The sequence below is a fragment of the Haemaphysalis longicornis genome, unplaced genomic scaffold (assembly GCF_048455015.1).
Source record: "Haemaphysalis longicornis isolate Haplotype H1 unplaced genomic scaffold, Haemaphysalis longicornis Haplotype H1 scaffold_5, whole genome shotgun sequence".
Taxonomy (NCBI): Eukaryota; Metazoa; Arthropoda; class Arachnida; order Ixodida; family Ixodidae; genus Haemaphysalis; species Haemaphysalis longicornis.
Genome location: NW_027526385.1, coordinates 194940118 through 194962436, shown reverse-complemented (window position 1 = coordinate 194962436; position 22319 = coordinate 194940118). Strand labels below are relative to the sequence as shown.

At 44.5% G+C, this 22319-nt stretch overlaps 1 protein-coding gene and 1 non-coding gene across 2 annotated transcripts; one reads left to right on the top strand and one right to left on the bottom strand.

The window, feature by feature from the left end:
• The first annotated feature begins 8463 nt into the window (after positions 1 to 8463).
• Positions 8464 to 8536, top strand: Trnas-gcu (transfer RNA serine (anticodon GCU)). Its single transcript is given in 2 exon segments — positions 8464 to 8500; positions 8504 to 8536. It is a non-coding gene; the product is annotated as a tRNA-Ser (tRNA).
• Positions 8537 to 10421: 1885 nt separating this feature from the next.
• LOC144138917 (uncharacterized) lies at positions 10422 to 21487 on the bottom strand. Its single transcript, XM_077671432.1, has 5 exons — positions 21053 to 21487; positions 18971 to 19350; positions 18406 to 18472; positions 16703 to 16781; positions 10422 to 10931 (listed from the first exon to the last, which is right to left on the bottom strand). Exons 2-5 carry the CDS (start codon positions 19221 to 19223, stop codon positions 10719 to 10721), a joined length of 612 nt encoding a protein of 203 aa, XP_077527558.1. The 5' UTR covers positions 19224 to 19350; positions 21053 to 21487; the 3' UTR covers positions 10422 to 10718.
• Positions 21488 to 22319: the final 832 nt, after the last annotated feature.

Here is a 22319-nt window from a genome sequence, read left to right as displayed (position 1 = left end):
ATGTATGTATGTATGTATGTATGTATGTATGTATGTATGTATGCATGTATGCATGCATGTATGTATGTATGTATGTATGTATGTATGTATGTATGTATGTATGTATGTATGTATGTATGTATGTATGTATGCATGCATGTATGTATGTATGTATGTATGCATGCATGCATGCATGTATGTATGTATGTATGTATGTATGTATGTATGTATGTATGTATGTATGTATGTATGTATGTATGCATGTATGCATGCATGTATGTATGTATGTATGTATGTATGTATGTATGTATGTATGTATGTATGTATGTATGTATGTATGTCTTCATTCGCATCTTGAACAAACGTACATGACGCTGGGAGCAAGCAGTAAAAGCTGTAAGAAATCGATAGCTTGACAGAGCTGCAAGTTCCCAAGCACTTGACAAATGGCACGCCAAATACAACGTGTATCTTGAAAACAAAAGAAGGAGAACAAAAGAAAATGGATGAAATTAACTACCAACACAGTAAATACGCAGAAACTGTAATGGGTACTACACGTACTCCGGCATTACAAAAACTGCACATGCTATCATGCATCATACAAAGAATAACAAAGAATATAATATCATATATCATACAAAGAATATAATATTTTTATTATACAATGAATGGCACAGTCAAAGATACAGTGGAGAGAAGAAAAGAAAAATGAATTAAAAGAAAATACAATTTTTGTAGGGACATCAATACGAGGCAATCGATAGAGCAAAGAGTAGTCTTTTTGACATATGTACCGATGCGCAACGAACAATTAGCACATTCAACATTTTTTAAAATACTCTCGTAGTTCTCGGAAAGTCGTTTCGGGGAGTCTAATGTCCAGGCTATTGAGTTCATTTAAGAGTCTTGGAAGTTTGTTTTGTAGGGTTTGCAGTCCATATGTAGTTTTGTACGTTTGGACACAGAAGGGTTCAACTTGCCTTGTTCGGTATGTATTGGTGCTTTCTTGAAGTTTTGCTAATTTAGAAAAAAAAGGGAGTTAAGCGTAGCCTGCTTTACTGCTTTACACAGTAGGTAATCGAACGTTTTTGCAATAGGCATTATATTATATTTCGGGAATAAATGTTGTGTAGGTGAACGCGTAGGAAGATTTTCAAGAACTCTAATAAACTTTTTTTGTAATCTGTGTATACTCTGTAGATTAGTTTGCGTAGTTGATGCCCATACTAAGTGACAATAATTATTTCTGGATAAAAACAAAGTATTATATACTAACAACATAATGTTACGCGGTAATATGTGCCGGTGGTGGCACATTAAAGCCAACTACCTGTATGTACTGGTATGTTACCTTAAAGTTCGCACCCCTTCCCCGCTACGGCGGAGGAGGCGTCCCGTCACAGGGGCCAACGCCCACGATCGTTATCTCCGATCAGAAGACAACCATTCAGAGAGAGAGAGAGAAAACTTTATTGGGTCCATGCCATTCAGGTGGTGGTTGTAGCCGGTGGCATCCACTACTCACCGGCGACTGCCACAGCCCTATCGATTAACCGGACCCTGAAGGTCGACATCGCAGCTGCGGAGCGCGGCCTCCCAGTACTCCTCAGAGGTGATAAGTGGGGACGTATTTTGTGGGCATGCCCATGTAATATGAGAAAGGGTGGCGTGATCTCTGCGCAGGCGACAGGCCGCGGTTGGGTCTGTCGAGCTGGGTTGGGGAAGGTGATTGTTGGTAGTAAACGCCAAATAGTAAACGCCAACTTTGTTGTTATCCAATTGCTGGTCCGGTAGATCCGGCGGGAGAGGCGGTAGTGTGTTGTGATGTCGTGAAATGCGACCAGGCGATCTCTCGCAGGCCGCTACCCGTAATAGGGATAGAGACTAGGCCCTGCCCGGATCGTGAGCCCTCGGGTGAGTGTGTGGGCCGTCTCATTCCCCTCGAGGCCGGAGTGCGCGGGTGCCCAGGTCAGGCATATTTCCTCGTCTGGGGATATCGATCGTAATTTTCCCAGTATTTTGAGTTCCACTCGTGCAAACTTTCGCTCGTGGTCTCGTATCGCCATCGGCACTCAAAATTATCACGAAAAATCCCCCAATTTTCGCAGTAGAACTGTTACGGCCCCCGGCCCATGACGCGGTTAGAGGATTCACAATCCGAGCGGGAGCCAGCCTTGTTCCTTACTACGGGTACCTATCATCTAGAGACCGTCTAATTACATATGACACACTCACGCACGCATTATTGCCTTGTCCGCCCTAAATTCCCCCCGGCGCATCCTCAGCTCAGCCACGAGTAAGCGCGAACCTGGCGCCTTCTTTAGGCTCACTCCTTTCCCGCCAGGGCTGTGCTCCATCGCAATCTTTTTCCACCCTTTCTGACTCTTTAAATCCACCCTTTCCCATTTTCCATGTGCAGGGTAGCCAACAGAACTCGTCTTTGGTGAACCTCCATGCCTTTCATGTACTGCACTATCCCTCCCTCCAGAGGGAGGGATGGATAAGGCAGCACATGAAAGGCGGGGAAGTTAACCGGAGACCCCACAGCTGAGTGCCCCTCAGCTAATTGCCCGAATGTGGCACTTCTTCACTCCATGTGAGGCTGTCCTTGCAATCCCTCCACTTTTATCCTTTGTTACGAGCAATGGGAGGGTGCGCTGGGTAGCTCCGACCTGGGCGTTCAACGCTGGAATGAGCTGCCATCGTCTCTGCCGACCGTTTTTAAACCGTAGATTACCACGCTTCCCAAACCCCTGTGGCCTAATAAATGTTTTCGTAGCGAAAGCTACACTACGCTACCGCGGGCAGTCTTCGTGGGGTGACCAGTTTTGCCCTTGAGCGCTAGAGGTCAAGCCACACCCCTTTCTGACAGGGCACCTACGTTGGAGTTTTGGCGACATGCAGCGCCCCTAGTGGCCGACGCCTCTGGGTAGTGCAAAAGCAGACGACCCTCGCCACCCTCCATGCGTTTTCAATTACAAGGCAGAGTGCAACTTGGTTGTACTTAGTTTAATCGTTTTATGGTGCGTTTGAATGACTGCATACTATATGAAATAGCCCTTAAAGTAGTTGTAGAGGCTAAACAAAATAATATCCGCTCAAACAAGCCGATTTATCGGCTTTCTTTTCAGCGAGCTGTCGCGGTCGTCGCGGCGTGGGACAGTATCTCCAGGTCGGGTGGTCTAACTTCCTGACGACGATTACCGTTCTTTCTTCTTGCGTGCGGTCGATAAAGGAAAGTTCACGAGTAGCATAAACACGGAACGCTGCTCATCCTATAGCCTGAGGTAACTGCAAAAGGTTGCTCCAGCGGGAGCATGCAAGCGAACCCATGATTTGCGCAGCTGACTCAGCTGACACTGCTGGCCTGGCACCGCCTTGAAAACGAGTAGAAATGTTTATTTGTATTTTCGCAAACTACATTATTCTTGCGTAACTTTTTACGCCGCACGATTTACGAACGGCAGGGTACATGTATACTAGCGAGTAGGTGAGGGATTGCGTGAAATAAACAAATGAAGGGCTATTAAAGGACGTAAAACAATCCCCAAATCGCACGCCCGCTGCCTGCAGAAATGTGTACTTCTGTATTTGCATAACATAACATAACATAGCCGCATACACAGCGCGCGGCCCCGAATATTTACATTCGATCATCACTGACTCTGTTGGTTATCTTCGTCGCTAACGATCTGAACGTCGACGCGCCAGTTTTGTCCTCAAATGGAGTTAGACAGCGAGACAGTAACAAAAAATTGGTCGCTTCCAGTTGAATTGTCCCCCATCTTCACACTTAGCCAGATTGTGGTCCAATATTATTGGCGATTCGCTGAATTTTTTCGCTTTGCATTCATTATATCGAGGTTTGACTGTATTACTCATTAGTGTGAGCTTTCATCATTTTTCTCCCTCTTTGTCCTTAAAGGAAAAAAAAAAAGCGACTCCATTTCCTCAGCTTTGAATATTGCAGTGATGTAATAGGCGTTGTTTCTCAAAAACGGCCGGACGAGCACGCAGGTCGTAAAAAATGTGCTTTTCAATACTTTTACAACAGCGTAACTCACAAAAAAATAGTACATAAAACTTTTATCCGTGCCTTAACCAATCCTCAAGCATTAAATGCCAAGACAAAAAGCGAGGCCCAGTTTACGACACAAAGCAGTTACTGGGAATCCGTTGCGCTATTTTGTAACGAGAAATAAACAGGAACGTTTCACTAAATCTGCAACAGGGAACTTCATTTGCCATATTTATGGTTCGTAGTGACATTGCGCCAGAATGCAAACCCATCTCGCTGTTCTAGGCGCCTGTTAGATGTGAAACGGAACGCAAATGGTCAGCAGTGCCACCGCAACAGAAAATCGGTGCTCACTGTGAGGTCCCAGAAGCTTGGTTTATACACTGTACTTTGCAAAAATCTAGCTAAACATAAGATATTGATTGCACTGCGTGTGTTAGCAATTTAGTTCGCAAGTTCACTTGCGATGACAGCTTCAAGTAAGTGACCCGACCCCGGTATTCATCCAACCTGCCTTCAGAGTCGCTAAAATTTGAATTAACGAAAGCCGCGCGCAAAAGACCCATTTGAACGGTTGCATTTATATCTCTGGGCTGGTTAAAATTCACTAATTTTATGTATGCTGCCTTTAGAACCAGGGTGTCGAAGCGGAACCGGAACCGAACCGAAAACCAGAACCAAACCCGAATTTTTGCCTGGAACCAGAACTGAACCGGAACAGTATTCTTTCCGCCATTTTGGAACTGAACCCGAACCGGAACGAATCGAAGGAACCGTTCCGAACCGGTTCCGGGGCCTCAAAAATATAATTTCTAGTTTTCCATTTCGGTACCCTACCTTTGCCACTCGCCAGACAGAACCATGAAATATTTTGCATAGTCTGCAGTTCCCAAGGCCCAACATGTTCTCTTCTTACTATTGCCCTCAATTTAATGTAAAGTTGTCGGTATATATTATCAGTTTGCGTTAGGTACTGCCCATCTCTCCCAATTATATTTTGAATTTAGCATAACCTAAGTTAGAACGCATATTCCGAGGCACCATATCATGGGATATTCTTCATGGTTTCTATCTGCATGGTATTTAAAATCGTGTAAAGTTTTTAGTGTGTTGTTAATTTGCATGCATCCATGTCCGCTTGTGAAGGGGTTCGGGAACACCATCAACAATAAATCCATATATTCCACTTATTTTAGTTTGAATGGGCAGTTATATACAAACAGCACTGAGACACAAACACTCGTAGTTCTCAAAATTAACGTCACTTCTTGTATACAGTGCCGTTGTGTCATTTCGTTACTGCTCTAAGATAACATGAGATATAAAAAATGGGGGATCCTAATTTCTACTTTTAAAGTCTATTTGATAGCATTTTTGATGTTATCTTGAATCTGCTCAACCTTAAACTTTAAAAGCGGATGGTAAAGTTGATTATGCGGGTTAGCGGGTTAGGTGAGTGAATGATCGAGCTAATGTGAATTAGTTGGACTGGTGTGTTGATTAATTTGGATTACAGGAATTAGCGAGCCAGTTAAGGCAGTTTAGAGGGTGGGACCACACATGATATCTTTTGGGTCCTTGGCATTTGGAAATTTTGCAGCATTCTCCTTCTCGACCAATCATGAAATTTTGTCAAGCACAAAGTAGCCGCAAAGTTGTGTGACGACCACCTGAACGCTATAAAAGTTCTTTCTTTATGCCCGTATTGCGCTGTTCTGTTGTTTCTATATTAAAATTAACATCTCGCACTAAAGTTAATAACTAATTGCCTAATGCATATTTAATATTCATCAAATGGTTTTCAAAACATGCATACATATGAGGTGAGACGGTTGGAAAGAAACTAAACTGAAAGAAAAAAAGGGAGGAACGATCAACTGGTTTGATGCAAGAGACGCCCGATAGCATTCTTCAATACCTTCTCTTTCTTTGTGCTACCGTTCTGCAGCCTCCCACAGGTGTAGCATCTCAACCCCCGAACACAGCCCCCTTCAAGCTGAGGAAGCGGCGCCAAAACTCTCATAACAGACTCTTAGCAGGCGTGGCCCAACTTTGCCAACGATCGATTGCATCTTACAGCACTTCCAATTATCAATCGGAGACCACCAACGAGACAGTCACGATTGTATGGGCACCAGCTCATACTGGCATTTCCGGCAAACAAGATCACCAACCTCGTGGCTCGAGATTTGACCCGCTTAGCCAGCGCTGATGAAGCCGGGCCCGAATGCATGCATCCTGCAGTAACAGACCAGGAAGTTACTCAGAACTATAGCCTCTTCCGTAGAACGTATTCCTCCCAGCACAAATCGCTACCGATTAACCAGGAAATATTACTCCGCGCCCTGCGGGCATACACCTTCCCACACACCACCAGACTCCACCTCTTTTACGGGACACAACTCTCTTAATTTCGTCGCTTCTGTGGAGAGCCTGGGAACCTCATACACAAAGTAGGCGGCTGCGACAAGTGTACCGTAGATCCACCCAACCTCCACGTTTCCATAGAGATTTGGGAGACAGCCATGGCCCGCTCCGGCCTTCAAGGTCAGTTGCTCTTGATGGAAACGGCTGTCGATTCGGCCCCCTCGAATGAGGACGCCTCTCTGAACCTTTGCCTTGATTTAATTAAACTTCATTTTCTCTCTCTCTACAAGTGATCATTACTGCTGCTTGTGACTTCACTTGGCTATCATCTTTCCTAGAGCCCAATCGCTGTCCCCGGTCGCTGAAGGGCCATTAGAAAGTTCCTATCTCCGGTGGTTCCCTATCCAATGCCGTCCTATAAACGCCGTTCAATGAGCCTTTATAGCCGTTCTTTCTTTCCAAAACCAAAGAAATTGCTCTAAATGCCACCTGCCGCGCTTGGCAGTCGGAAATTAACGCCGACGCCGGACTGTTTTCTACTTCTAGCACTGCTAATTATTTCGTGTTAAAGCTAAAGCGCCGTTGAAACTTGGGGTAGATGAAAAGCGTAGCAGACCAACCGATTTATTTACAATGCATATTGTTTTGCCTCATTGTGCGAAAATAGGGGTGCGTGCGTGCGTGCGTGCGTGCGTGCGTAACATTTGATCGATACAAAAAAAGATGGCGGGTGTGTACGATCTCCTGCCCGCCAAAGAGACCGCCCGTTTGCCAGTAAACTACCTGCCCGCCTGCCCGCCTGCCCGCCTGCCTGCCTGCTTGCAAGGCAGAACATTCTGGTGAGGATGCATGATTTGGGGACGTGGGGCGGCCCGTCACGAGCTGCGGGGGGGGGGGGGGGGGAGGAGGATGGTAGGGGAGACGCAAAATGCCCCACCACGGCGACACTCAAGGGTACCAAAAACGATTGTGGGCGGACGGGTCGTCTGCTTAGTAGGTCGAGGCAAAAGGTAACCAGCAGGGAGGCTGCCCATTGCCAGAAGATTCTGGTTAGGATGCACCGATGGGGGAGGCGCTGGAGGCACCGGGGCGCTGCCCGCTGGCCAGGAGGGTACATGTTCGCCTTCGAGAAGACTGTGGCGAGGACGCATTATTTGTAGACGATGTGCGGCCAGTCACCGGTTGGCGAAGGGAGTGGATCACAGGGCGGCACAGCGGTGGCACAGCCCTTAAGCGCCCGCTTCTGTGGTTTCGCGTAGTTTCTCAGCGTCGGCCTCGTTGTAACCGAGAGAACGAAGACGCCACCGAAGATAGAGCGAGCAGGGAAGCGGAGGACGAAAGTATGGCAAAAGTGGGAGGGGAGGGCGAAATTTCCAGACCGCGCGAGGCATGCTCCACGGCAGCAACGCCTTACGAGATAACGACAGAGTATATCGCATGCCGTCGTGAATTTGTTGTGGACGCGATCACTCAGCAGCTATGCGCCGTCGCCGAGAAGACTACAGTTCGCGCTGCGCTCAAATTTCGCATTAGCGACTACCGCAATCGTCTGCCATATTTTTTTTGTTTCTTCAGGAAAACAACTGTGGTGTATAAAATTGCAGTGGTAGAAGCCAAGTATAAAATAAAATTAGATCATGAAAATGAAATTTGATCATGAAAATGAACGAACTTAAATTAATAAAGGTAAACTTGCGGCCATAAAGAGTAATGCTTTCACATTCATACAAATAGGCAGCCTTAAGTGTCCCAATGAACCTTTTGTTTAGCTTCAGTTATTGTTGTAATCGTTGACCTATCTGTCACGATTTGGCCCGCATTCGTGAACGTGGGAGGGTCGTAGTACCCTCCACCCGAGTGACGACCCGCAACGTGCTGGTGGTGACGGTGACTGACCGCGAGCAGTTGTGCTCGTCGGTGTTTATTCGCCAGCCGTGCACAATGTTTCACACTGAGCCTGGCAGGGCCAACAAACTTAGCGGCCAACGAAAATTGGGGAGGGGACGGGCGCGCCACATACTCGTCACACTACCATAGAAAACGTTTTGCAGTAGCTTGTACAGTTAAAGGAGCTATTGAAGACTTTAGATAAACTCGCCGCGGTGGCTCAGTGGCTAAGGCGTTGCGCTGCTGAGCACGCAGACGCGGGTTAGATTCCCGCCCGCGGCGGCCGCTTTTCTGATGGACGCGAAAAGCGAAAACGTCCGTGTTTACGAGATTTCGGCGGACGTTAAAGATCCCCAGGTGGTCAGAATTAATCCGGAGCCCTCCACTACGGCGCGCCTCATCGTCAGCGTTGCGTCGGCGAGTTAAACCCAACAATGATTAATTAATTAATTAATTAATTAATCAATTATATTTCAGTAAATAAATAAATAAATAAATAAATACATAAATAATTAAATAAATAAACACTTTCGACAAACGCTTTCACTCTTCTGCGCGTCTGGAAGCACTGCGACAACTGTAGCAATTGCCAGCAAAGAGCAACAGTGCGTAATTTGCTCGTCGCTGCGGATGCAGCTTCCGTTTCTGCTTCGCTTTTGTGGCTTTCTTTTTAAAGTGGCTATGAAATGCGTTCTATTATGCAACTTAAAGAAAGCCGGTAAATAGCCGCTACCATTGGTGGATCCAGAGGGGGCGTCCGGATGTCCTGACCCCCCCCCCCCTCAATTTGGGAATTTGTACCCCCTAGAAGATGACACATCAGGTCGTAGAAAAAGTATAGTTCAATATTTTTTTTCTATTTCTTGTATTTGTGGTTTGAAATATTTCAGTGAATAAAAAAAGACTACTATCCTCATCCTCCTTTCTTTTATCATCATCATCATCATCATCATCACTGGTAGAAGCTGACTCCCCCCTCAGAAAAAACCTGGATCCGCCCCTGGCCGCTACACCGGTGTAATAATGTCATTCAGCGGTCGAAGAACGCCAAGACCGGGAAGGAGAGAAAAATATTTTAAGCAAATTTCTAAGTTATCTGATGAGGAGAGAGCAGTAAGTTTTGGCTGAGGCACTTTGCGACCCCCTAATCTAAGTACAGGATGTGTTGGTTGACTACTTTCTGCAAGCATTTAGAAAAAAGTTGAAAAAACTGTTGCAGGGTCGCTTCAGTTTGGCCAAGGCAAAATATTTGCACAAAGAAACATTCATTATGACTTTGTTTTTATGCCGCCTTGATAAGGAAACGAAAAACGAGCACAAAAAAATTAACAGAAAAAAAAACACGCCTGCTTTCTTCCTTCGAACCCGTTTGAACCCGTTTGAACCGGTTTGAACCGGTTCGAACCGGAACGGAATGGTGCTCTGGAACCGAACCCGAACCGAACCCGAAAGGCTTGAACCCGAGCCCGAACCGAACCCGAAAAAAGTCCGGTTGGACACCGTGTTTAGAACACACAAAAAATATCGTAAGCTCTTAGAAAAAATGTCGGGGCAGTGAAGGGGTGTTACTGTTTCAGGGCATCTCACAAATGGAAGAATGCGTCATGCTACCAATGAAAGTGATTGAAACTGCTGTTGTAAACTGAAATCTAGAGATTGAGGCTTCCTGATTTGTTTCTATTTGTGCTTTTATTGAATGCTCAAAGCCATACTCGGGACAGATCGAGCTTGCTACGAGCCACGGCGCACAAGTTCATTGCCATTATTTCGGCCGTTCTGAGATTCCCGATGGGTCGCCGCTTTTTCGACATACACACTAAGAAAAAAAGGAGTCCCTGTGACCCTCTTTGGGGGGTATTTACTTGCCACAGATTTGACTCTTCATCGACCCCTTTTGCAGAGTCACGCTACTCTTATTGAAAGGGGGTCACACGGACCCCGTCACAGTAGAATATGGGTGACTACCTCCTTAGAGTCAGCACTGACCTATCTAAAGAAAAAAGAGAGTCACGGGACTGCTGCCTGATGATCATTGCGACCCTGTAACAAGAGTTGTGAGGACGCCCCTTTTTAAAGAGTCCCGTGATGCTTATGGCGACAGAGTCGTGGAAGTGTATGGGTGACCTTCCCAGAGATGGTCAGTAATACTGCTGGTGGAATCATTGCAGTATACGTGCAAGTGCAATTTTAACCCACATGCATGCAGCTTCATGAGCAGTTTCATACAAGTATAGCAAAGCAAACCAAAAGTATTTGAAAATTATTTTATTAAAGACGAAAGTGATACACATTTGAATGAAAAGCCAGCTTAGGGTATCACAGCTGTTTTAAATTACAAAATAACCTGCAAATAGCCTAAAAATACAGATACACTAAGCATGTTTTACTGCTTGCTATGGCTTGTCACAACGCAGGTTTGCTAGACTAACAGGCATGATATTAAATCACAAAAACAAGTTTTGTGTTAACCAGCTTTGCATACCTGCTGGTGCAAGGTTAAACTGGTGTGGAAATAAATTGCAATAATTTTTAAAGGCTTCTTTCCTTGTTGCTGTTTTTCTAAGGCAGACTTCTTACACAAGTCCATGAAGTCAATCCAGAAATTTTCACAGGCCGTGCACAAGCGTTGCAAGGTGTCCTCGGGTCCTGGCGTCTCGGACCAGGCCTTGTCTCGGACCTGCCAGAAATATCAATGAAAAGAAATTGAACGATAAGACAAAAGCAAAATGAAATTGTAGCCAGCACAGTAAAATCATCAACAACAGGCTAACTGCCCAGTGCCTGACAAAAAAGAGGGCGAGGAGCACACCTCTTGCCATTACATTTCCTTGCTTCGCCATTTGGCTTTTGTTATGAAATATTTTGTATGAGGGAACATATGTATAATGTATGAAGTTACATATGGACACCCCAGAAATGCAAAAGCTTCAAAAATTATTGCATCCATAAAGAGGATCTGAAAGCTCCAGGGAGGGAGACTAAGAATTTATGAGTGCAAAAGGCTGCTACTCCCCCCTTTTGATGGTATGAAAATATCTATGTAAAGCTTAAAGGCAGCACGAGTAACAAAGCAGTAAGTGAACTGAGACACCTGCTGCACAAAGGGCATGCTCCACACTGCAAAACACTGGAGGGGTACAAAGTCTCAAACTGTTCAGTAAAAAGCATGAGGCAAGTTGGTACATAGTTCTTAAAAAGTCGAGTCCATAGCACATGACAAAGAAGATGATAGGACAAGCACTTGCTTGCAACTAAGTTTATTGAGTGCATCGTCTAAAATAACACCCTTTAATAGTGGGCCGCACAATGGTAACAAAGGAATCATAGCGAAGTGTCTAAATATTCAAGCTGATTGCATTACAGGTTCACCGTGCTCCTGTTTTTTATGTAATCAACATCTGAAAGCTCCCAAATCAGTGCTCTAGCTTCTTTGCAGAAGTCAAACTTGGCCCTAGAAAGGCTTGTACTTGCATGATTCGCAATGAGTGGGTACATGCAAAAAGCCAAGGGACAAATTGGATACATCGACTTTCCAGATGGGAACGACACATCATAGATCCCCCCCCTTCCCTGGGCAAAAACCGCTGGGTGTGCTGCTTGTTGCGCTTTTCTTTTGCTTTTAGGCTTGATAGCAATTTGCCTGAACCTTCTATCTACGCTTCACTAATTAACTTTAACGCTTTTTTTAAGTTATTCAATACGCTGACTATATTTTCCACTCTGCATGCAATGTCTGCACCCCGTTTAGTTTTTTCCTTCAACAGTTTTTAGCTTAAGTGAAAGCATGAAGCACTAAATAATGCTTACAGTTGTAGTTATCGAGATCACACTTATTACTGATGGAAAAGAAACCTAAGTTGTCAGTACAAAGGGCACCACTGCCTTGTTACGTGCCTCGGTTTCTTCATGTTTTTAGTGGCCACAAGAAAAAATTTTAAACCACTTGTCTATTTGAATTATTGTCAACGCGTTTAGTTTCCGTACCCTGATTTTTTAACTTCTCATATAATTAAATTTGGCACAAAACTTGTTCCAAAGTTTCTAATTCCCTGGATGGGCTTTTCTGCACGAGTTGTGAGCGATGCAGTAAAGCTGACACTACAGCCTTGATGAGACATGCCACAATAATTAGTTTCCCTATCCCAATTTATTGACTTTGGATGTCCAACTTTTTGTTCTCGAAATTCTCATGCACTAGAGGGGCTTCTCTGCACAAATTCAGAGTGATGCAGTAAAGCTGACACCAGCGTTGATTTCAACTCTTTTGTTACCGCAGAAAATTGACCAGTTTTTAGGGCTCTAAGAAAACAATGCTTTTTGCTAAATGTGTTGGTTAGGCACATAGTGCAGTGGCAAAAATGCGGATGATTCAACGCCCTTGCTAGCACCAGTTGTGTAATGTTTGCATAAATAATGATCGCAAAAAAAAAACCCAAATCAAACTTTTGTCACCGTAAAGAAAAATGAAAAAAAAAAAAGAAGTTGTGTATAACAAACCACCAATAGTGAAAAAAATTTAGAATACGCATTTTGAAGGTTTACATTAAAAAATCCTGTCCAAGAAAAAATTCACTAGTGCAAATTAATTTGTCCCAGTGGTGCCCACGTGGTGCTTGCACGCATGGTGCCCGCGTCTCGTGGTGAAGCCGAACATTCATTCCAAAATACACAATTTTGGATGGTTCTCTGAAATGGTTTGATATTATTAGGGGCCCAACTTAGTCCCCACGTGATGTAAAAACATCTTATTAAGGACTACATCAAGCACCAGATTCACGGCAAGCAAGATATGCCAAAAAATCCGCTTGGAATTTAAAACCAATCTCAGTGGTGCATTTTTGTTGACATTCTGATCATCAATTATCTACCAGAACATCCACTTGCGGTTTATTGTCATCTTCTGACTCGCTATGGTAGCCCTGGTTGCAGGAATAACTTGCGATGCACTAGAATTGTGCCCAGCAAGCTTTCGCACGGCGAAAAGAGTGCTGCCTACCGTATTTTCCGGTCTATAAGTCGCACCTTTGTATAAGTCGCACCCCCCTCAAAATGACAGTTTTTCCAAAAAAAACGTATATAAGTCGCACCGTTGTATAAGACGCAGCGGTATATAAGATGCACTTGTTAATTAGGTAAACTCATAGTGAACCAGATCGTTAGAAAGTGCGGCGAAAGTACGTGGTTGATGCGGCCGCTGCCTATTAACGCATCCCCCTGTAGGCAGGGCTAGACACGGGCATATAACATCCAAAGTCTGGACATAACTAACTTCTCAAAAATGGTTTATGGATACACACAGATGGCGTGTACTTACAGACGGCGTTTAGCCAAAACCATCGAAGACTTTCTCCTCAGACTCGCTAACAAATAATTCAGTATCTTCAGTGGGAGTACCACCGGTGCATCACTGTCGTCCTCCGACTCTCTGACGTCTTCTTCGCCAACATCGTTACCACTCGCGGACCGGATTACCCCGGCCTTTATCAACCCGGCTACAACTGTTTTTGTAGAAATGGAGTCCCAAGAGTCGGAGACCCATTTGGCCACCTCTCCAAACGTCGCGCGTCTATTGTGTGCTGTCGTAAATCAGCGCAATAAAGGTGTCATGGCGAACGGAAGTGACGCTACGGGAAGTGGCACGAAAATCAAAACTTATCTCCAAGCTGTCATTTTAAAAATTAGCAGCATGTTTACTTCCTTCAGAGTAACTGTCTGTATTAATTCATGAGCTGCATTTTGTTTTTGCTACCCAGTTTGATGTTACTTTTAATTTATTCTTAACTGCAGTTACTGCGCATGGCCTAAAGTGGTGCGTGGTTGTCGCAGGCCATTATCATTCTTTCTGACTAGAAAAAGCTGCAAAATCTTCGGGTGTAATGTCCCGAAGCGACATATGGGCTATGAGAAATGCCGTACCGCTGGACTTGGGATTGATTTACACCATAGAGCTGTGTCTCAACATGCGCTGGCCACGCGTGGCCGCTGCGAACCACATTTATTCCATACATAAGTCGCACCGGTGGATAAGACGCACCAACGAAAATTTCAGAAAAAAACCGCGACTTATACACCAGAAAATACGGTAACATTTTCAAAAAGGCACCATATCAAACCTTTTGGAGACTGCCAGAATAGACAGTTGCAGTAAGAAGCAACACTAGACCTCCAAAAATAGCCTCATACTAACAAAACTGGCCAGTGAACAGCTGGCAGTGTTCAAGGCTGATTGGAAATCTCTACTTGTCTGAACTGATATCCGATGACTTGGTGTTATTTTTTGAGTTTCAGCTGGAGCTGTTATCGCAAAAGTAGGGCATGAGTGAAGCGATATCACAAAAGGCGTTCTTTTTTCGAGGAATAGTAGAGGGCGACGGGGGTGCTATGGCAAATCGGCTTGAAGTTGGGTAACTGTGTAGTAGCACGAAATATTAGGTTTGCAACACACAAACAGAATGAAAACTGCTGGAAAGTGGCTGAAAATGCCAGGTCCACTTGATACACATGCGGGGAACCTTCAGAAATAAGCTTTCACAAAATAAAACGACCCTTTCTTTGAACCAAAGCTCAGTAGTGGAAAGCTGGTGTCATTTCCAGGTAATTATCATCTGTCACTGCCATCGGATTGCAAAACTGGGAAAATGATTTGGTATTTGGCTTGCTGGAAGACTTTTGATCAAGAAAATTCCATGGTAATGCAGCATGACCACGAGTCGCATGCTTTTTTATCAAGCGCAGCAGCAACGCTCCCTTCTGAGAAAACATACACACCTCACCTTGCAAAAAACTGCCATATAAAATCGGCAATATAAAGCACCGATCACCGATGATCAATGCTGTATATTCCTGATATCCATGTTGTCATTTCTCTTGCAACTAACGCATCCCACTGGTTAGTCTAGGCACTGCAGTTTTAGAATCAGTTCTAATTTTCCTGCTTTGGCTACACTGAAATTTCTGACGGTGTTTTTGAGGGTTGAGCAGCATGTGTTGTTTCGATAGGTGCCATGGCTGCTGCGCTATACAAAAAAGGATGTCACTTGTGGTTACGCTGCATTAACATTAGATTTTTTGATCAAATGGCTCACAGAAGTCAAGTATCAAATGATGTCGTCAGCTCTGCAATCCGTCTGCGTTTAAAGGTGAGAACTACCAGAAAATGACACCAGGTATGCACTAGTGAGCTTTGGTTTACAGGACGGGTAGCTTTTTTTCAGTCAAAGTATTCGTGGATGTCTCCGCATGTCTGACAAGTGCACTTAGCATTGTCAGCCCTTTTCCTGTCATTTGTTTCATTTCTGCATTGCACAATTTATATTTGGCACTACTAGACAGAGAACTTCAACCCGATTTGCCTTAACGCCTTCGTTGCCCACTACTTTTCCTAAAAAAAAGCATGCCGTTTGTGATTTCACTTCACCCATGCCTTACTTGTGCAATAAGAGTTCCAGTTGAAAGTCAATTGATAACCTCAAGTCATCAGACATCAGTTAAGGCAAAGAGAGAGAGCTTAAAATTGGCTTCAGTTTTGATTCTGTACGAGGATATTTTCGGAGGTCTAGAGTTGCTCCTCAGTAGAACTACATATTCTGACAGAGTCTGCCACAAGTTTGGTATTGTTTGTTTTCTAAAATGTTAGGTGGAGGTGCAATGCAGGAGGCTCATAGAGCTGAACGCCTTTTTCATTTGTCACGCAACAGTTACTCGGGGATAGCTAGCTGGGCACTGTTCCAGTGCATCGCACCTCATTCCTGAAAGCAGGGTTAGAAAAGTGAGCCAGAAGGTTATAACAACCAGCAAGTGAAAGCTTCAACAGGTGCATGATAGTAAACTGACAGTGACCGAGTTTTGTTTTCAGCCCCAAGCAGTTTTTGTCCTATCCCGAATTTTTACCTGACCATTAATGCGATGTCAACCATTGACAAGATGTTTCTACATCATGTGGGGACAAATTAGTGCCTCTAATAATGCCAAACCACCCGATTTTTTTCAGTAAACTATCCGAAATTGCATATTTTGAAACAGAGGTAGGGCTTCACTGCAGAACGAGGGCACCACACATGGTAACATGTTTTTCATATCTGACAAATTGTACTGGGCAACTAAACTTTTTTCCAAGATGTGTTTTTTATGTTTGGCAAAAATTATACTCCAAACTTTTTAAACTTTTTAAACCAGGTAGTTGTTTTGAAGGTTGGTAGCTAGTAGCTCAAAATATGCCTTTTTTGTCTGCTTCTTCGAGGTTTTTTTTTTCGAAGATTATTCGGAGCGAGATTATAGAGAAATCGATAGATAATTTTTGAAGACTGGGAACGATTCCAAGAAATTTAAGCAATTTCGCTGACACAGCCGTTTTTCTAAAAATTCTAAAACCACACAAAGAAGCAACACTCAGTTTTTCCAAAGCTCCTGTGAAGTGATTTCATTAAAAGTAATTACTGCTGTACTTACCAGTGCTTCTCTGAAGGCTTCGACACCACTTTCATTCAGCAAAACAGGCCGCAGGACAGTGTATCCACCTCTCTTGCATCTAATGATAAAAAAAATACATATCACTGTGACATGGAAATTAATAAGATGTGGGGGACCAACAAAAGAGTATAGAGGAGGCCATAAGGAAAAATATCCACAGGGCTCCAGCTTAACAAATGCAATGTGGTAATTGCTACGTTCCTCATATTTTCACGGTGTATTAACAATTGCTTTATTATCAGGGTCTCTACTTCCGCACTACTTTCATTTAGCAGTATTAGAAGTGGAACTGGATTACAAGTTTGTGAAAAACGCGGAATTGCTGTAAACACACAGATGACGTCAGCACTGTTTCTGCAGCAAGCAAGCAATAACACATGCAGTAAAGGGTCCATAAAGACTGAATACAGCTTTGTTTAGTTTGAAAGAACTAGCTTTTCAGTACTCACTCGGCTCCCTTCCAAGCCGGAAATACATTAGTCAGAAATACGCAAGCAACACAGAATATTTTCAAATTTCTCACTGAGGCTTTGGCATGACAGACGCAATATGGGCTAGCACTAAAAAATGTCGACAGACAAGAGTCTTCTGCCGGCCCTGCTACATTAGAGTGGCGTTTCTCCACCACGTCCTCTTAGGTGTTTTCCTAGCATTTTCTGGGCATGTGTTCGCTTCTAAACTTCACTTCACATCAGACTACTGCCCTGGTCAATGAAGGGAGGAAAACTGCTTCTTCCTGTGTTGTGGTCCACAAAAATGATTAAACATATCAGATGTGCAATATACATAGCAAAAGTTGCCGCAAGTGATGACAGAAGCCGTACCGCACATAGTGAACTCCGTCTGGAACAACTTGTATCTAGCCTGATAATTTTACTTAGATTTTGTTTCGACAGTAGGCCATATTTGGCCCCTCGCACCAATTTGAGCACTCCGGGAAGGGGAAGGCGTTGTTGCACTGTTCCCTTCAAGTTTCCGTTCTTCTATTGCTCCCTTTGTCAATTTCTGCTCTTAAGGCTGACCAGCCCTCCTTTTCTTCTGTCCCCCATTTTACCCTCTCCCAGTCTCCTTTGCCTTTGTGCTATCGAGAATAACTGGTTTGCATGTTTTCATTTATGTTGGTTACATTGCTCACAAAACCGGAGGGTGGAAAAAAAACTTTTCCGAACTAGTGTTTGCCGTGCTCGGCATTATTTTAGTGTAACATTGCCTTGAGGAAGCTTTGTCCACTGATCAAATCTGTCTGAATATTCAAATCCTCGTTAGGGTTTCTACAGCTGTTGTATGAAGGTTTCGACGTATTCATAGTATTTCAGGATTCCTTCACCTGCTTTTCTCAACGGAATTGGCGGTGGCCAATTTTTGGGCCAGAACGTTTCGCGTGGAATGACCCATTAGTATTATGAAGCTTTGGTTTTTTTATGTGAAGCCTTTGGTGCGTAAACGAAAAGCACAAAACTGACACAACCTCTCTGGGAATAAAAAAGAAGTGACACCAAGGTTCAATTTTTAGCAATTTTCACAGCATTTTAACATCCAAAGATGCCTTCGTGCAATAACAGTAGCCAACCGTTATTTGGAATTAATTTGAAATCAACAATATTTATGCGATCTCTAGGAGAGCAAATGGTGGTTATGAGCTGAACTGAAAGAACTAAGATAGAGACAAGTGTAATACAAACCTCCAAAAAGGCAAAGACCCCGTGAGCATGGACATCCACAGGACTTGAGGATTAAGAGCAGCCATACCTGATAGAGCCAAAGGTCAAGGCAAAAATAAGGGCAGGAGCAGTTGCAACAAATGACAATTTTACACAGACGTCAACCGCACAAGCAATTCAAAGTCTCAAGGGCCAGTCCAAAGCAGGCACAAGCAAATTTTATATCCCCTGAAACCTACTACAAACCCGCATAACCTCACACAGCCATGTCGATGAAAATCTGCAGCCCTGCAAGATTTTACCTGCTGTTATGACATGTTTCAAATGCTGGGTCTTTCCATGCCAAACAGCCAAGTGTATGGTGCTTGACACTCTAACCTTTCGGGAAAAATTAATTGTTGATGCGAAGGTTCTCTTGGCCTTGCAGGAGTGTGACACGTTCACACGGAACTCGGGAGAAAGGGAACAGAATGAGTTACAATGGCGAACGGTGAAAGGGAAACTTAGCACCAAACAAGGACACAAGGGTCAATGTGCAGCCCCCGAAATCCAGTACAAGCGAAGAGAAAAACGGAAATGCTCTCACCAACACGAGAAGCACCATTCAGCGATGTGTGCCGCGGGTCATCGTTGGTCCATGTTGCAGCAGAGCATTGGCCCCCGAATGCATGTACTGCTCGGACAAAGCAGCACAGGCAGCACCCCGCCCTGCGTGGCAGGTGTGGTGATCCATCCTGGGCCGTGGCCACCAACCGCGGCCAGGTGTAGAACCGAGCCCGGTTGTCTGCAAGCCAACTCGCTCGTCTGGAACCTCTGGTACACAGAATCCGCAGGCCCATCTCCAGTCCTGGTTAGCTCACCAGCTTCAGAGCCCTCTGGTTCCGCGATCGGCCTCCACCCGAACCTTGTTCCTTGCTTGAGCACCTCCTCCTTAATTAATGTGGACAAGCTGATGTGTTTATGGCTCTGTAATACAGTACATACGAAATATAACGAGAGGGAAGATGAAGACTTGGAAGATGCTGGCTAGTTGATTTATGGCGCACAAAGACTGCGCAAAAGATGAGGGTGACAGGAAGAGCGCTGAAGCATGTCTACTTGTGCAACACTGGTCTGCACGCTGGAGTAATGCCCAAGTGACAACATGTCTGGCAGACAATAATGATGCAAACAGGCAACTCACTAATACAGAAAGTACACTCTGAGTGTGTGATCAGGACATGTACTATTTTGCACAGCTTTATGTCGGGCTAGTTGGTGTAAGCTTTTGAAGGTAAGTTGCTCTTGTTACGATCACAGAGACGGGCACAAGAAAAACGCACGCTTTCACGAGAAGATGGCGCCGTCTACTCGTGAAATTGTACGTAGTTTTCTTGTGTCCGTCTATGTGATCATAAAAAGCACAACCTACCTTCAAAAGAATATTTAGCATGCTCCAGGCTATATTAAAGGATTCATTTTGCATTGGGGCCTATTTTCTTTACCTGCAAATATCGCACGAACGTGACAATACAAACCAATATGCCATTCATAATGGCTTTTCCCCATAAAAAGGACACTAAACGGTCCCAACAAGTTTGCCTATACGGGCAGACCAGTGTTAACAATGACGCTGCACCAAAGGGTTCAAAACGATTTACACCCCCCATGTACTGTTTTTTTTGTAGTTCGGTTTGTTATTTCACGAAACGTCAAAGAAGAAAACTACAGAATAAAAAGGGAACACTTGACACACTTTTGAATAGCCTGCCATTGCAAACTAGCGCCGTGTATTACAGAATTGTACCGCTCCGCCCAACAGTCAAATGGTTTTCTGCGACCGATGGTGCAAAAAGCAGACGTTAGACAGCGAACACAACAGTAGCGCTAGAGACAAGCTTGACGTGGGCTAATGGACGAGGGCAAAAGGAGGGTGTGCTGAAGAATACGGACGGCATGAACAAGTTAGAACAGGCGCCTCGTAGGCGCTGTAAAATACCCCTCCTCCCCACACACACATACCCCGAGACTTAATTCCCTGCGGGGCCACATGTCCGCCTTTCACCTCCAATTTCCACGTATATGAATTCTGTGCCCCTGTGAACTCTACGTGAACTCAAAGACGGGCTTCGTCATTAGCTCGTGAAGCTTGGCAACGTCAGGCGTTGTGGAACTGCCGTACTCGCTCGCTGGCGCGCGGCCCGAACTCTCTCTCCGTATCCTGCATTTGCATACTATTTTCTCCCCCTTGCACATTGCAAATTCTCATCTGTTTAACTACATTTCCTGCGTCCTCACCTCTTGCCAACTTTTTTTTTTCCCGACAACGCCGCCAACACACGGTCAACGCGTACGCTGTAGGGGCGCGTTGGCGAGCGAGTGTGGCCACAGAACAGGGAGTACGGCAGTTCAACGACGCATATCGCGGCCCGCAGACCGCGAGCAGCCGCGAGGAAGGACGGTCGCGGCGGCGGCAGCCGGTCTCGCGACCGCGATAGCTTCGAAGCGCACTTCACGGAATTAACAGTCTCAAATAGGGAGGAGGGGGCGAAGGAGAGATTTCACAATGCTTACGAGGCGCCAGGCAGCAAGCAAACAAGCACAGCATATGCAACTTTTTCGGCATGTGTCCGGAAAGCTAACCGAGACAACTATTTCACTTGGTATTATTAGCAGGGACAGTACTCACGTGAAAAAACACGATGACACAGCCTTTGTTCCGGCTTCGCATTCAACCGTAGCACGCCGTCGACTTGCCGAACTGAAGACCTCTAGTAGACGATTTCAGGCGGTGCGCAATGAATTCCGCACAGCAAATTTCATACCGGTGTCACGCCGTTTCCATCCCGCAGCGGTTTTGATACGCGAATTCGACAAAAATGCGTCAACTCGCCCCGCTGCCTTCGCCACCTTCGCGCCACTCACTGGCTTACTCCACTTGGCTCGCAGTGGATTCTATTGATTCGCGTTGTCTAAAATATTTGCATTTGTATTCTTGTTATTGAGTTTTAAAGCAAACGCTAGACAAAAGAAATCTGGTTCTGGCAGGAACTTTTTATATATGTACGTTTTACGTAATGTACACAAGTTTTTATAAAACGAACGCAAATCAGTCACGTGACTACTTGGCGGCTTTTTTAAACGCACTGAAAGGGGCGACGCTCGCACACAGGTTCAAATATATAATAATTGTGGGAAACATGCACTAATCATTTAAATAAAAAGATTGTCGCAATATGAAGTAGTTTTTATTGAATAAAAGCAACTACAAGTAAGGATTTGAATGGCTAACACTTGAATTCTGCTTTTTGGTCGGTCAGCTTGGTGTAAGTTTACGCGACATCTGAACACAGAGCTCTGTACTCGCGCAAGTACGATGCCTTACATCGATATGTACTTAATGTACAAAATTACTAGTGGCACATGAAGCATTGAACATACTGCTTAATTGGTAAAACGCGAATGAGAATAACATCTGCAGTAAAGTAGGCTTTGTTGCACGACAACGAAGCTTTGCAAGAAAGCAGGCACGCAACATCGTGCATAAAGAGGCTGAATTGTAGAGCGGCAGAATTGTGGCGCAAAAGCTAGTTACACACACACACACGCCACGCGTGCTGATATTCTCCCGCCTATTTTGTAGGGTTCCTGAGAAGGCCATTTAGTTGTGTAGCAATATATATATCGAAGCATAGTTTTATTCGTGTTCTTATTCGCAGAGCGTTATCCGGTGCACAGTTGGCAATGTTTTTAACGTAAAAAATAGACAACCCATTTAAATCATATACAGAAGCAATGTCAATCATACTTTCTGCTTATTTCATCAACATTGAACAGCATTGCAGTAAAGACTTTAATTCGTATATATTAAGTATATTGTGTTATTGTTACATGTGGTTTCTATGCAATGTTAAAATATTTGCTGGTCTTTGCGCACTTTAAGCATTTTCATTCGC